The sequence below is a fragment of the Melospiza melodia genome, unplaced genomic scaffold (genome assembly GCF_035770615.1).
Source record: "Melospiza melodia melodia isolate bMelMel2 unplaced genomic scaffold, bMelMel2.pri scaffold_145, whole genome shotgun sequence".
In the NCBI taxonomy this organism is placed as follows: domain Eukaryota; kingdom Metazoa; phylum Chordata; class Aves; order Passeriformes; family Passerellidae; genus Melospiza; species Melospiza melodia.
The window spans coordinates 169,439-185,746 of NW_026948511.1; the positions used below are offsets into that span (position 1 = coordinate 169,439).

General features: G+C 42.5%; 1 protein-coding gene and 1 long non-coding RNA gene across 2 annotated transcripts; both read left to right on the forward strand.

The window, feature by feature from the left end:
* The first annotated feature begins 5,427 nt into the window (after nucleotides 1-5,427).
* LOC134433164 (uncharacterized) lies at nucleotides 5,428-11,308 on the forward strand. The gene is made up of 4 exons (XR_010031502.1): nucleotides 5,428-5,574; nucleotides 6,793-6,817; nucleotides 10,275-10,410; nucleotides 11,277-11,308. It is a non-coding gene; the product is annotated as an uncharacterized LOC134433164 (long non-coding RNA).
* Nucleotides 11,309-11,317: 9 nt separating this feature from the next.
* On the forward strand, nucleotides 11,318-13,772 carry LOC134433160 (natterin-4-like; the record flags this gene model as incomplete). The annotated part of the gene is made up of 2 exons (XM_063182040.1): nucleotides 11,318-11,857; nucleotides 12,930-13,772. Coding segments are annotated over 2 exons (966 nt in total), but the record flags the coding sequence as incomplete, so codon positions are not given.
* Between the last annotated feature and the right edge of the window lie 2,536 nt (nucleotides 13,773-16,308).

A 16,308-nucleotide genomic window follows, 5' to 3' on the forward strand; every position in this document is an offset into this window, starting at 1 on the left:
ATTTTTGATTTCTCTCCCATTTTTGGGGTCTGTTTTGGATTTCTCTCCCATTTTTGGGCTCTTTCCCCCCAATTTTTGGTTTCTCTCCCATTTTTGGGTCAATTTCCCATTTTTGGGGTCTGTTCTGGGTCTCTCTCCCATTTTTGGGGTCAATTTTCCCATATTTTGAGTTTCTCTCCCTGTTTTTTGGGGTCATTTCCCAATTTTGGGTTTCTCTCCCGTTTTTGGGGTAAATTTTCCCATATTTTGGATTTCTCTCCCATTTTGGGGTCAATTCCCATTTTTGGGTCTATTTTGTGTTTCTCTCCATTTTTGGGTCTATTTTGGGTTTCTCTCCCATTTTTGGGTTTATTTTGGGTCTCTCTCCCATTTTTGGGGTCAATTTTCCCATATTTTGTGTTTCTCTCCCATTTTTGGTCTATTTTGTGTTTCTCTCCCATTTTTGGGTTTATTTTGGGTTTCTCTCCCATTTTTGGGTTTATTTTGGGTCTCTCTCCCATTTTTGGGGTCAATTTTCCATATTTTGTGTTTCTCTCCCATTTTTGGGTCTATTTTGGGTTTCTCTCCCATTTTTGGGTTTATTTTGGTTTCTCTCTCCCATTTTTGGGGTCCCCCCCCCCAATAAAGTTTTGGTTTCTGCGGCGGCTCCGGCTCCTCCTGCTGGGGGGATTTGGGGAATTTGGGGAATTTTGGGGAAATTGGGGAATTTGGGAATTTTGGGGATTTGGGGAATTTGGGGTTTTGGGGAATTTTGGGGAATTTGGGGAATTTTGGGGAATTTTGGGGATTTTGGGGCATTTTGGGGGAATTTGGGCATTTTGGGAATTTTGGGGATTTGGGGGATTTTGGGGATTTTTAGGGATTTTGGGGGAATTTTGGGGATTTTGGGAGTTTTGGGGATTTTTAGGGAATTTTGGGAAATTTGGGGGATTTTGGGGAATTTTAGGGAATTTTAGGGAATTTTGGAATTTTGGGGATTTTTAGGGAATTTTGGGAATTTTGGGAAATTTTGGGGGATTTTTGGGGGATTTTGGGGGGAATTTTGGGAATTTTGGGGATTTTTAGGGAATTTTGGGGAATTTTGGGGGATTTTTGGGGGATTTTGGGGGGAATTTTGGGGAATTTTGGGGCATTTTGGGAATTTTGGGGGATTTTGGGGATTTGGGGGATTTGGGGATTTTGGGGAATTTTGGGAATTTGGGGGATTTGGGGGATTTTCAGGGATTTTTGGGGAATTTTGGGGATTTAGGGAATTTTGGGAATTTGGGGGATTTTTAGGGAATTTTGGGAAATTTTGGGGGATTTTGGGGGGAATTTTGGGGAATTTTGGGGAATTGGGGAATTTGGGGAATTTTGGGGAATTGGGGAATTTGGGGTTTTGGGGAATTTTGGGGAATTTGGGGAATTTTGGGGAATTTTGGGGATTTTGGGGCATTTTGGGGGAATTTTGGGGAATTTTTGGGGAATTGGGGATTTTGGGGAATTTTGGGGACTTTGGAGAATTTTGGGGATTTGGGGCATTTTGGGAATTTTGGGGATTTTGGGGAAATTTGGGAATTTGGGGGATTTTGGGGAATTTTGGGGATTTTGGGGGATTTTGGGGATTTTAGGGGAATTTGGGGGAATTTGGGGGGATTTTGGGTCATTTAATGGGATTTTGGGTTCATTTTTTGGTTTTGGGTCCATTTTTTGGGGTTTGGGTTCCTTTCTGCAGTTCTGGTTCATATTTTGGGGTTTTGGTTTCATTTTTTGGGGTTTTGGGTTCATTTCGTGCAGTTTGGGTTCATTTCAGGGGGGCCAACCCCAAAATTTGGGATTTTCAGAATCTCCTGGGCTGAATTTTGGGGTTTTGGGGCGATTTTGGGTTCATTTGATGAGATTTGGGGAATTTTGAAGGATTTTGGGTTCATTTTTGGGGGTTTGGGTTCATTTTATGGGATTTTGGGCTTTTGGAGGGGTTTGGGGTCATTTTGGGGATTTTTTTGTTCATTTTTTGGGATTTTTGGGTCATTTTCTGGAGTTTTCGGTCACTTTGGAGGCTTTGGGTTCAATTTTGAAGTTTTGGGTTCATTTTTTGGGGTTTTGGATCATTTTTTGGGGTTTGGGTTCATTTTTGGGGATTTTAGTTCATTTTTGGGGTTTTGGGTTCATATTTTGGGGTTTTGGGTTCATTTTTTGGGGGTTTGGGTTCATTTTATGGATTTTCGTTCATTTTTGGGGTTTTGGTTTCATTCTTTGGGGTTTTGGGTTCATTTCGTGCAGTTTGGGTTCATTTCAGGGGGCAAAACCCAAAATTTGGGATTTTCAGAATCTCCTGGGCTGAATTTTGGGGTTTTGGGGCGATTTTGGGTTCATTTGATGAGATTTGGGGAATTTTGAAGGATTTGGGGTTCATTTTTGGGGGTTTGGGTTCATTTTATGGGATTTTGGGGTTTTGGAGGGGTTTGGGGTCATTTTGGGATTTTTTTGTTCATTTTTTGGGATTTTTGGGGTCATTTCTGGAGTTTTCGGTCATTTTTGGAGGCTTTGGGTTCAATTTTGAAGTTTTGGGTTCATTTTTTGGGTTTTGGATCATTTTTTGGGTTTGGGTTCATTTTTGGGGATTTTAGTTCATTTTTGGGGTTTTGGGTTCATATTTTGGGGTTTTGGGTTCATTTTTTGGGGGTTTGGGTTCATTTGATGGGATTTTAGTTCATTTATGGGATTTTCTTTCATTTTATGGGATTTGGGTTCATTTTTTGGGGATTTTTGTTCTTTTTGGGGGTTTTGGTTTCATTTTTGGGGGTTTTTGTGTCATTTAAAGGGTTTGGTTCATTTTTGGGTTTGGGTTCATTTTCTGGGATTTTTGCTCACGTTTGGGGCTTTGGGGTTCATTTTCTGGATTTTGGTTTCATTTTTGGGGGGTTTGGGGTCATTTGGGGGTTTTTTTGTTCATTTTTTGGGATTTTTTGGGTCATTTTCTGGAGTTTTAGGTCACTTTTGGAGGCTTTGGGTTCAATTTTGAAGTTTTGGTTCATTTTTTGGGGTTTTGGATCATTTTTTTGGGGTTTGGGTTCATTTTTGGGGATTTTTGTTCATTTTTGGGGTTTTGGTTTCATTTTTGGGGTTTTGGGTTCATTTTTGGGGGTTTGGGTTCATTTGATGGGATTTTAGTTCATTTTATGGGATTTTCTTTCATTTTCTGGGATTTGGGTTCATTTTTTGGGGATTTTTGTTCTTTTGGGGGTTTTGGTTTCATTTTTTGGGGGTTTTGAGTCATTTTTTGGGGTTTGGATTCATTTTATGGGATTTTCGTTCATTTTTGGGGTTTTGGTTTCATTTTTTGGGGTTTTGGGTTCATTTCGTGCAGTTTGGGTTCATTTCAGGGGGCAAAACCCCAAAATTTGGGATTTTCAGAATCTCCTGGGCAGAATTTTGGGGTTTTGGGGCGATTTTGGGTTCATTTGATGAGATTTGGGGAATTTTGAAGGATTTGGGGTTCATTTTTGGGGGTTTGGGTTCATTTTCTGGGGTTTTGGGCTTTTGGAGGGGTTTGGGTCATTTTGGGGATTTTTTGTTCATTTTTTGGGATTTTGGGGTCATTTTCTGGAGTTTTCGGTCATTTTTGGAGGCTTTGGGTTCAATTTTGAAGTTTTGGGTTCATTTTTTGGGGTTTTGGATCATTTTTTGGTGTTTGGGTTCATTTTTGGGGATTTTTGTTCATTTTTGGGGTTTTGGGTTCATTTTTTGGGTTTTGGGTTCATTTTTGGGGTTTTGGGTTCATATTTTGGGGTTTTGGGTTCATTTTTTGGGGTTTGGGTTCATTTGATGGGATTTTAGTTCATTTTATGGGATTTTCTTTCATTTTATGGGATTTGGGTTCATTTTTTGGGGATTTTTGTTCTTTTTGGGGGTTTTGGTTTCATTTTTTGGGGGGTTTTGAGTCATTTTTTGGGGTTTGGATTCATTTTATGGATTTTCGTTCATTTTTGGGGTTTTGGTTTCATTTTTTGGGGTTTTGGGTTCATTTCGTGCAGTTTGGGTTCATTTCAGGGGGGCAAAACCCCAAAATTTGGGGATTTTCAGAATCTCCTGGGCAGAATTTTGGGGTTTTGGGGGCGATTTTGGGTTCATTTGATGAGATTTGGGAATTTTGAAGGATTTTGGGTTCATTTTTGGGGGTTTGGGTTCATTTTCTGGGATTTTGGGCTTTTGGAGGGGTTTGGGGTCATTTTGGGGGTTTTGGTTTCATTTTTGGGATTTTGGGGGTCATTTTCTGGAGTTTTCGGTCATTTTTGGAGGCTTTGGGTTCAATTTTTAAGTTTTGGTTTCATTTTTTGGGTTTTGGTTCATTTCTGGGATTTGGGTTCATTTTTTGGGGGATTTTTGTTCTTTTTGGGGGTTTTGGTTTCATTTTTTGGGGGGTTTTGTGTCATTTTAAAGGGTTTGGGTTCATTTTTTGGGGTTTGGATTCATTCTATGGGATTTTCGTTCATTTTTGGGATTTTGGTTTCATTCTTTGGGTTTTGGTTCATTTCGTGCAGTTTGGGTTCATTTCAGGGGGGCAAAACCCCAAAATTTGGGATTTTCAGAATCTCCTGGGCTGAATTTTGGGGTTTTGGGGCGATTTTGGGTTCATTTGATGAGATTTGGGAATTTTGAAGGTTTTGGGGTTCATTTTGTGGGGTTTGGGTTCATTTTATGGGATTTTGGCTTTTGGAGGGGTTTGGGGTCATTTTGGGGATTTTTTTGTTCATTTTTGGGATTTTGGGGTCATTTTCTGGAGTTTTCGGTCATTTTTGGAGGCTTTGGGTTCAATTTTTAAGTTTTGGGTTCATTTTTGGGGTTTTGGGTTCATTTTTTGGGGTTTGGGTTCATTTTATGGGATTTTTGTTCTTTTTGGGGGTTTTGGTTTCATTTTTTGGGGGGTTTTGTGTCATTTTAAAGGGTTTGGGTTCATTTTTTGGGGGGTTTTTGGGCTCATTTTGTGGGATTTTGGTTCATTTTATGGGATTTTCGTTCATTTATGGGTTTTGGTTCATTTTGAAGGATGTGGGTTTGGTTTTCAAAGGTTTGGATTCATTTTTCAAGGTTTTGGGTTCATTTTCTGGGATTTTGGATTAATTTTGAAGGTTTTGGGTTCATTTTTCAAGGTTTTGGGGTCATTTCTGGGATTTTGGTTCATTTCTTTGCCTTTGGGGGGCCGTTCTGGGCTCTCTCACGGATTTTTGGTGGATTTTTCTCATTTCTGTTCATTTCTAATAAAATCAAAATTCTTTTCTCAACCCGACCCTGGGAAAAGCAGAAATTTCTTCAATCCCCCCCAAAATCGCTGATTCTGGCACCCTTTGGTTTTTCTCAGTTTCAAATCGAATAAAAAAAAACCCAAAAAAGTGAAGTGAAAAATCCCCAAAAAGCGGAAAAATCCCCCACAAAAAAAAATTTCACTTCTCTTTTTTTGGGTTTTTTTGGGATTTCTTTTTTGCATTTCTGACGTTTTTCCTGGGAGGTTTTGGGGATGAAGTGACACAAAAAGCTCCAAAATCGGCTGAAAAAAACCCAAAAAATCCAAATTTTCTTGGGACAGGAGCACAGGTGAGGGGGGACCCCAAAATTTGGGGTTTGGGGGCAAAAAATGGAGAAATTTGGGGAGAAAATCCCAAAATTCGGAGCTGGGAACGCCCCAAAATTCAAATTTTTGGGTCAAAAAATCCCGAAATTTGGGCTGGGACCTGGGGGAGCCCCAAAATTTGGGGGTTTGGGATTGGAGAACCCCAAAATTTGGATTTTCAGAGAGGGAAAATCCCAAAATTTGGGGATTGGAGCCCCAAAAATGGGAATTTTGGGAGGGAAAACCCCAAATTTTTATCGAAAAATGCCCCAAAATTCGGATTTTTTTTGGGTCAAAAATTTCCAAAATTGGGGCTGGGAATTGGGGGAGCCCCAAAATTTGGGGGTTTGGGATTGGGGAACCCCAAAATTTGGATTTTAAGTGAGGGAAAACCCCAAAATTTCGATTTTTGGAGCCCCAAAATTGGGAATTTTGTGAAGAAAAAGCCCCAAAATTTGAAGGGAGGGAGGAACAAAAAAGGGAAATTTTGGGTAAAAAGGAGCCCAAAATGTGGATTTTGGGAAGGAAAACCCCAAAAATTGAAGGGGGACCCCAAAAAATGGGAATTTGGGGAGAGGGGAGCCCAAAATTTGGGGTTTGGGGGCCCAAAATGGGGAAATTTGGGGAGAAAATCCCAAAATTCGGAGCTGGGAACGCCCCAAAATTCAAATTTTTGGGTTAAAAAATCCCAAAATTTGGGCTGGTAATTGGGGGAGCCCCAAAATTTGGGGGTTTGGGATTGGAGAACCCCAAAATTTGGATTTTCAGAGAGGGAAAATCCCAAAATTTGGGGATTGGAGCCCCAAAAATGGGAATTTTGGGAGGGAAAACCCCCAAATTTTTATCGAAAAATGCCCCAAAATTCAAATTTATGGGTCAAAAAATCCCGAAATTGGGGCTGGGAACTGGGGGAGCCCCAAAATTTGGGGGTTTGGGATTGGGGAACCCCAAAATTTGGATTTTTAGAGAGGGAAAACCCCAAAATTTCGATTTTTGGAGCCCCAAAAATGGGAATTTTGGAAGGGAAAACCCCCAATTTTTTACCTAAAAATGCCCCAAAATTCGGATTTTTTGGGGTAAAAAATCCCAAAATTTGGGCTGGGAACTGGGGGAGCCCCAAAATTTGGGGTTTGGGACCCCCGGAATTGGGAATTCGGGGTCCGGGGTTGGATTTTTGAGGAAGTTTCTGGAATTTTCCGCAGCCCCGGAGCGATGGCGCCGCCGCAGGTACGGCCGGGGGGAGGGGGAACAAAATTGGGAATTATTTTTAATTTCTGTCCAAAAATCACAATTTTCAATTTTTAATTTTGATTTTTTAATTTTGCTTTTGAAGGTTTTAATAATATATTTTATATTATTTATATATATAAAATTATATCATATAATAATATATAATATTATATTATAATATTATATATATTAAATTTTTAGCATGGATTTTAAAAATGAAAACTAAAAACATTTAAACGGAGAAAAAATCTATATTATATTATATTATATTATATTATATTATATTATATTATATTATATTATATTATATTATATTATATTATATTATATTATATTATATTATATTATATTATATTATATTATATTATATTATATTATATTATATTATATTATATTATATTATATTATATTATATTATATATATTTTCTAAGTTTAAATGTTTTTAGTTTTCATTTTTAAAAGCCATGCTAAAAATTTAATATACATAACATTATAATATAATATTATATATTATTATATGATATAATTTTATATATATAATTTAATATATAATATAATGTTATATTATATATTATATATTATATATTATATATTATATATTTAAAATATAATATAATATCATATCATATCATATCATATCATATCATATCATATCATATCATATCATATCATATCATATAGAATTTTCTACATTTAAATATTTTTCGTTTTAATTTTTAAAATCCATGCTAAAAATTTAATATATATTATATTATATTATAATATATATTATATATACTTATATATTATATAATATATATATATATACTTATATTATACATATAATTATAATTACATATATATTATATAATATATATATACTTATATATTATATATATATATATACTTATATTATATAATTATATATGTAATTTAATATATAATATAATATTATATTATATATTATATATTATATATTATATATTATATATTATATATTATATATTATATATTATATATTATATATTATATATTATATTATATATATTATATATTATATATTATATATTATATATTATATATTATATATATTATATATTATATAATATATGTATTTAATATATAATATAACATAACATAACATAACATAATATAATATAATATAATATAATATAATATAATATAATATAATATAATATAATATAATATAATATAATATAATATAATATAATATAATATAATATATATATTTTAAATGTTTTTAGTTTTCATTTTTAAAATCCATGCTAAAAATTTAATATATATTATATTGTAATATAATATTATATATTATTATATTATATAATTATATATATATAATTTAATATATACTATAATATAATATTATATATAATATTATATATATTTAATATATAATATAATATAATATAATATAATATAATATAATATAATATAATATAATATAATATAATATAATATAATATAATATAGTATAATATAATATAATATAATATAATATAATATAGATATTTTCTACGTTTAAATGTTTTTAGTTTTCATTTTTAAAATCCATGCTAAAAATTTAATATATATTATATTTTAAATGTTTAAGTATTTATTTTGAAAATTTTATTTTGAAATTTTATTTTAAAATTTCACTTTTAGTTTTAGAAATTAGTTACATTTTAATTTTTAAAATGTCTTAAAATTTCCAATGTTTTCATTTTTACCTTTAATTTTTCAAAATCTTAATATTTTCTTTATTTTAAAATTATTTTATTTTTTTTTAATAAGGGGAGGAACGGGATAAAATCCCAAATCCAGATCTGGGGGGGCTTTGGGACAATTTGGGATTTCAACCCCAAAAGGGAAATTTGGGGTCGGGTTTGGGACAATTTGGGGTTTGGTCCCAAAAGTGGAATTTGGTGTTGGGTTTGGGACAATTTGGGGTTTGGTCCCAAAAGGGAATTTGGGACAATTTGGGGTTTTCAGCCCCAAAAGGAGAATTTGGGGTTGGATTTGGGTCAATCTGGGGTTTCAGCCCCAAAAGAGATTTTGGGGTCGGGTTTGGGACAATTTGGGGTTCAGTCCTAAAATGGAAATTTGGGGTCGGGTTTGGGTCAGTTGGGGTTCAACCCCAAAGGGAATTTTGGGGTCGATTTTGGTCCCATTGGGGGATTCGGCCCCAAATAGGAATTTTGGGCCAATTTGGGATTTCAGCCCCAAAAGGGAATTTGGGACAATTTGGGGTTTCAGCCCCAAAAAGGAAATTTGGGGTCGGATTTGGGACAATTCGGGGGATTCAGCCCCAAAAGGGAATTTGGGGTCAGATTTGGGACAATTTGGGGAATTCAACCCCAAAAGGAAAATTTGGGGTTGGATTTGGGACAATTTGGGGGATTCGGCCCCAAAAGGAAATTTTGGGGTCGATTTTCGGCCAATTTGGGGTTTCAGCCCCAAAAGGAAAATCTGGGGTTGATTTTGTTTCAAATCGGAGGTTTCATCCCAAAAAGGGAATTTTGGGGTCGATTTTGGACCAATTGGGGTTTTCAGCCCCAAATGGGAATTTTGGGCCAATTTGGGGTTTTCAGCCCCAAATGGGAATTTTGGGCCAATTTGGGGTTTTCAGCCCCAAATGGGAATTTTGGGCCAATCTGGGGTTTCAGCCCCAAAAGGGAATTTGGGGTCGGATTTGGGTCAATTTGGGGTTTGGTCCCAAAAGGGATTTTGGGCCAATTTGGGGTTTTCAGCCCCAAAAGGAGAATTTGGGGTCGGATTTGGGTCAGTTGGGGTTTCAGCCCCAAAAGGGAATTTGGGGTCAGGTTTGGGCCAATTTGGGGTTCGGTCCCAAAAGGGATTTTGGGGTCGGGTTTGGGACAATTTGGGGTTCAGTCCTGAAATGGAAATTTGGGGTCGGGTTTGGGTCAGTTGGGGTTCAACCCCAAAAGGGAATTTTGGGCCAGTTTGGGATTTCAGCCCCAAAAGGAGAATTTGGGGTTGGATTTGGGTCAATTTGGGGTTTCAGCCCCAAAAGGGAATTTGGGACAATTTGGGGGATTCAGCCCCAAAAGGGGAATTTGGGGTCGGGTTTGGGTCAGTTGGGTTTCAGCCCCAAAAGGGAAATTTGGGGTTGGATTTGGGACAATTTGGGGGATTCGGCCCCAAAAGGAAATTTTGGGGTCGATTTTCGGCCAATTTGGGGTTTCAGCCCCAAAAGGAAAATCTGGGGTCGATTTTGTTTCAAATCGGAGGTTTCATCCCAAAAAGGGAATTTTGGGGTCGATTTTGGTCCAATTGGGGGATTCAGCCCCAAAAGGAATTTTGGGCCAATTTGGGGTTTTAGCCCCAAAAGGGAATTTGGGGAATTTGGAGTTTCAGCCCCAAAAGGAATTTGGGGAATTTGGGGTTTTAGCCCCAAAGGGAATTTTGGGGTCGGGTTTGGGGTTTGGGGTGACGGCCCTGGGTCCCCCCCAGCTCCCGGTGCTGCTGCTGCTGCTGTTGGGATCAGGAATTCCAGGAATTCCGGGAAATTTGGGAATTCCGGGATTTTCGGGAGTTTCGGGGATTGAGGCGGCGCCGGCCCCGGGCAGGAACCGCGAGGAGATCCCAGGTGAGCGCTGGGCTGGAGCCCGGACCAGCGTGGACCAGTATGGACCGGTATGGACCAGTATGGACCAGTATGGACCAGTACAGACCAGTCCATCTCAGTCCATTTCAATCCATCCCAGTCCATTTCAATCCCCTCCCAGTCCATCCCAGTCCATCCCAGTCCATCCCAATCCCCTCCCAGTCCCTCCCCCTCCATTCCAGCTCCCTCCCAGTCCATCCCAGTCCCTCCCAGTCCATCCAAATCCCCTCCCAGTCCCTCCCAGTCCATCCCAATCCCCTCCCAGTCCATCCCAGTCCATCCCAGTCCATCCCAGTCCATTTCAATCCCATCCCAGCCCATCCCAGTCCCTCCCAATCCCCTCCCAGTCCATCCCAGTCCCTCCCAGTCCGTCCCAGTCCATCCCAATCCCCTCCCAGTCCATCCCAGTCCATCCCAGTCCCTCCCAGTCCATCCCAATCCCCTCCCAGTCCATCCCAGTCCCTCCCAGTCCGTCCCAGTCCATCCCAATCCCCTCCCAGTCCACCCCAGTCCATCCCAATCCCCTCCCAGTCCCTCCCAGTCCCTCCCAGTCCATCCCAATCCCCTCCCAGTCCCTCCCAGTCCATCCCAATCCCCTCCCAGTCCATCCCAGTCCCTCCCAGTCCGTCCCAGTCCATCCCAATCCCCTCCCAGTCCCTCCCAGTCCATCCCAATCCCCTCCCAGTCCGTCCCAGTCCCTCCCAGTCCATCCAAATCCCCTCCCAGTCCATCCCAATCCCCTCCCAGTCCATCCCAGTCCATCCCAGTCCATCCCAGTCCACCCCAGTCCATCCCAATCCCCTCCCAGTCCCTCCCAGTCCCTCCCAGTCCCTCCCCCTCCGTTCCAGCTCCCTCCCGGCGCCGCCCTCGCTCCGTGGCCGCCTCCCCGTGGCTCCGCTGGGCTCCGTTCCGCGGCTCCGTCCCCGCCGACGCCGTGTCCAGCCCCGAGCCCGTCTCGGGCCGCGCCGCCTTCGTGTGCTCCACGCGCGCCCACGGCTGCAACGTGGGCTCCTTCGAGCCCGCCCGCGGCCCCTTCTGCTCCTACCCCTGGGACGAGCGGGAGCTGCGCGGCGCCGACTTCCAGCTGCTCCTCAACCCCGGCGGCTTCGAGGCGCTGCACTGGGTGGACGATTCCTTCGGCGGGACGCCGCCGGGAGCCGTCGAGGGCTGTCCCCTGACCGACGTGTTCGTGGGCCGCAGCCCCCAGGGGCTGGGCAAGGTGTCCAAGGAGCAGCAGGCGCTCTTCGTGCCCGTGGAGGGCGAGGAGCTGTGGTACAAGTGGTACCAGGTGCTGGCCGTGCGCCAGGATGCTGTGGGCGTCTCCATCGCCGACGTGTCCTACAACGGCAGCGCCGCGCTGGAGAGCGCCGAGGATGAGGAGCTGGCCGAGGTGCTGGCCAGGAACGAGGGCTGCCAGGTGGCCTCCAAGGTTGTTGCCCGATTGATGGATGGCACAAAACTCGGATAAGTTTTGGGGGTGCTTTATTAAGGGCCCGGGGAACTGGGGGACTCACGTCCCAAAGTCCGAGCCCCCAAATTCACGTATGGGTGCTTCCCTCTTATACATGCGATTCACAACAAAGTCTCCAAGACACAGTTCCCCGTTCCCCTTGCCTGGTCACAGACCCCTTGTGAGACATTCCTTGGTTCACAAACTATTGGAAAAAGGCTCCCAATATTCCCAGTTAGATTGTGCCTGGGCCGGTCTGACCCTCGCTGCCAGGCCAAAGGCAGCAACTGCGGTGTGTCACCCCAGAGATACCTTGGCTTGCTGGTGGTTGCAGCTGGGCACTGAACAAGTCCAGGCTTGTTGGAACCCCGTTTACCTCAGGAGGAATGGCTTCAGGCGATGGTGAAGAGAAAAAGGAGAGGATTCTGCTGGAGGGTTTAATGTTCAGAGGTTTATTCCATGGTTACAGAGGTCTGAACGTGAGCAACTGCTCCAACAGAACCCCGGCCGCATGCTCTGATCACCTTTTAAGCTCAGGGACAGGGGAGGGGAGGTTCAGGTGAGCCACCAACCAGGTGAGAGGGGCAGGGTCTCAGGGGAAGATGACACCCAGACAGGCCAATGACCCCTGGGCACAGGGGCATCCTTTGAACTTGACCAACCACACGACACGTTGCTGGAATGTTAAGCCTGATTGACAGGACTCACTCAGCATGGGGGCGAGGGGGAAGGGAGAGAGGCGCAGGCACACCTGGGGAATGACCTGGAAGGCCAAAATGGGACATTGCAGCACACCACAACAACAAACAAGATCATTAATCCTCTGCTTATCGTATTCTAAGAGCATCATATGCTGCCTCCAGACAGGTTAGCATTCTTACTTTCCTGCACTGGTTTAATTATTGAATAAATCCCTAAGACTACCTGCTAGGTTACACACAAAACCCAACACACACTTTCAACGGCTACAAAACTACTTTTTAACAAGCCAGTTCGCACACGACTCACTATAATTAAACATTTTGCTAAATTTCATTTCTTTTCCAACAAGGTGGTGACCATGGAGGAGGCCACCGAGGCGGAGCGGGGCTGGAGCGCCGCGCTGCCGGCGCTGGCGGCCGCCCGCGGGGTTCTCCGCGCGCCCCCCGTAATCCTGACGGAGCCGCGCGGGTGGGACGTGGGCAACGCCACCGCCGTGCCGTGGGTCGGCGGCGCCGCCGTCACCGAGTTCGTGTCGCGGGCGCGCCGGGCGCGGCAGGAGATCCCGGCGCACTCCGAGTGCTCCGTGCTGCTCCGGGGGCTCCGGCGGCGCCTCCGGGTCCCGTTCCGGGCGCGGCTGACGCGGGAGTTCCGCTCGGGGCCCCCGCACCGCGTGGACGTCGCGGGGACGGCGTGGAGCGCCGGCGTCACCGGCGCCCGCGTGGAGCTGGGGAGGTGCCGGCGCATCGCCGGGCTGCCGCCGTGCCCCGGAAATTGAATCCACACATTTGTGGTCTCAGCCCCAAAATTGGTGAATCCCCAAAATTGTGGTCTTAGCCCCCTAAAAAAATCTGTGGTGAATCCCCAAAATTGTGGTCTTAGCCCCCAAAATTGGTGAATCCCCAAAATTGTGGTCTTAGCCCCAAAAATTGAATCCCCAAAATTGTGGTCTTAGCCCCAAAATTGGTGAATCCCTAAAATTATGTTCTTAGCCCCCCAAAAAAATTTGTGGTGAATCCCCAAAATTGTGGTCTTAGCCCCAAAATTGATGAATCCCCAAAATCGTGGTCTTAGCCCCAAAAAAAATTTGTGGTGAATCCCCAAAATTGTGGTCTTAGCCCCAAAATTGGTGAATCCCCAAAATTGTGGTCTTAGCCCCAAAATCGGTGAATCCCCAAAATTGTGGTCTTAGCCCCCCCAAAAAATTTGTGGTGAATCCCCAAAATTGTGGTCTTAGCCCCAAAAATTGAATCCCCAAAATTGTGGTCTTAGCCCCCCCAAAAAATTTGTGGTGAATCCCCAAAATTGTGGTCTTAGCCCCAAAAATTGAATCCCCAAAATTGTGGTCTTAGCACCAAAAAAAATTTGTGGTGAATCCCCAAAATTGGTGAATCCCCAAAATTGTGGTCTTAGCCCAAAAAAAAATTTGTGGTGAATCCCCAAAATTGTGGTCTTAGCCCCAAAATCGGTGAATCCCCAAAATTGTGGTCTTAGCCCCAAAAATTGAATCCCCAAAATTGTGGTCTTAGCCCCCCAAAAAAATTTGTGGTGAATCCCCAAAATTGTGGTCTTAGCCCCAAAATTGGTGAATCCCCAAAATTGTGGTCTTAGCCCCAAAAAAATTTGTGGTGAATTCCCAAAATTGGTGAATCCCCAAAATCGTGGTCTTAGCCCCAAAATCGGTGAATCCCCAAAATTGTGGTCTTAGCCCAAAAAAAAACTTGTGGTGAATCCCCAAAATTGTGGTCTTAGCCCCAAAAATTGAATCCCCAAAATTGTGGTCTTAGCCCCAAAAAAATTTGTGGTGAATCCCCAAAATTGTGGTCTTAGCCCCAAAAATTGAATCCCCAAAATTGTGGTCTTAGCCCCAAAAAAATTTGTGGTGAATCCCCAAAATTGGTGAATCCCCAAAATTGTGGTCTTAGCCCCAAAAAAAATTTGTGGTGAATCCCCAAAATTGTGGTCTTAGCCCCAAAATCGGTGAAGCCCCAAAATTGTGGTCTTGGCCCCGAAAAAAATTTGTGGTGAATCCCCAAAATTGGTGAATCCCCAAAATTGTGGTCTTAGCCCCCCAAAAAAATTTGTGGTGAATCCCCAAAATTGGTGAATCCCCAAAATTGTGGTCTTAGCCCCCCCAAAAATTTGTGGTGAATCCCCAAAATCGTGGTCGTAGCCCCAAAAATTGAATCCCCAAAATTGTGGTCTTAGCACCAAAAAAAATTAGTGGTGAATCCCCAAAATTGTGCTCTTAGCCCCCCAAAAAAATTTGTGGTGAATCCCCAAAATTGTGGTCTTAGCCCCAAAAATTGAATCCCCAAAATTGTGGTCTTAGCCCCAAAAAAAACCACCCCCGAATCCCCAGGAGTGCTTGGCTCCGACGTGGGGGTTTTGAGTTTTGTGGAATAAAGCGACCCCAAAATGCAGGAAAATGGTTCTGGTGAAATGTCATTTGTTGTCCCCAAAAATCCGGCAGGGAACTGGGAGTGAATCCCTGAAATTCTGGTTTTATCCCAAAAAAAAACCCCAAATTCGTGGGAATGCTCAGTTTTGGAACGAGGTTTTGGGGTAGAAAATTCACCTCAAAATGCAGGGAAATGAGGTTCTAGTGAAGTGCCATGTGTTCCCCCAAAAATCCAGCATGAAACTGAGGGTGAACCCCTGAAATTCTGATTTTATGCCCCAAAATCCCCCACTAATCTGCAGCAATGCTTGGCTTTGCTGTGGGATTTTTTGGGGTTTACGGCATAAAATTCACCCCAAAATGCAGCAAAATGGTTCTGGTGAAATGTTGTTTTTTTTCCCCAAAAATCCAGCAGGAAATTGGGGGTGAATCCCTGGAATTCTGATTTTATGCCCCAAAAACCCCCACTAATCTGCAGGAATGCTTGGGTTTGGTGCGGGTTTTTTTGGGTTTTATGGTATAAAATTCACCCCAAAATGCAGAAAAGAGGTTCTGGTGAAATGTTGGTTTTTTCCCCCAAAAACCCAGCAGGAAACTGAGGGTGAACCCCTGGAATTCAGGTTTTATCCCCAAAAAAACCCCCACTAATCTGCAGCAATGCTTGGCTTTGCTGTGGGGTTTTTGGGTTTTACGGCATAAAATTCACCCCAAAATGCAGAAAAATGGTTCTGGTGAAATGTTGGGGTTTTTTTCCCCAAAAAATTCAGCAGGAAATTGGGGGTGAACCCCTGAAATTCTGATTTCACCCCCCAAAAAAAACCTGCAAATTTGTGGGAACGCTTGGCTTTGGCGCACACTTTTGGGGTTTTTGGGGTTTTTGGGGTTTTTGGGGTTTTATGGCATAAAGGTGACCCTAAAATGCAGGAAATGGCGTTTCTGGTGAAGTTTCATTTTCTTCTCCCCAAATATCCAACAACCCCAGCAGGGAACTGGGGGTGAATCCCTGGAATTCTGGTTTGATCCCAAAAAAAAAAACCCCAAATTCGTGGGAATGCTCAGTTTTGGAATGGGGTTTTGGGGTTTTGTGGTATAAAATTCACCCCAAAACGCAGGGAATGGGGTTTCTGGTGAAGTGTCGTTTTTTTGTTCCCAAAAATCCAGCAGGAAACTGGGAGTGAATCCCTGGAATTCTGGTTTGATCCCCAAAAAAAACTCCACAAATCCATGGGGTAACTCGGCTTCAGCGCCCGAATCGTGGAACCGTGGAGGCACCAGGGGATGGTTGTGTCACCAGCCATGGTCCCACCAGGTGATGGTTGTGTCACTGGCC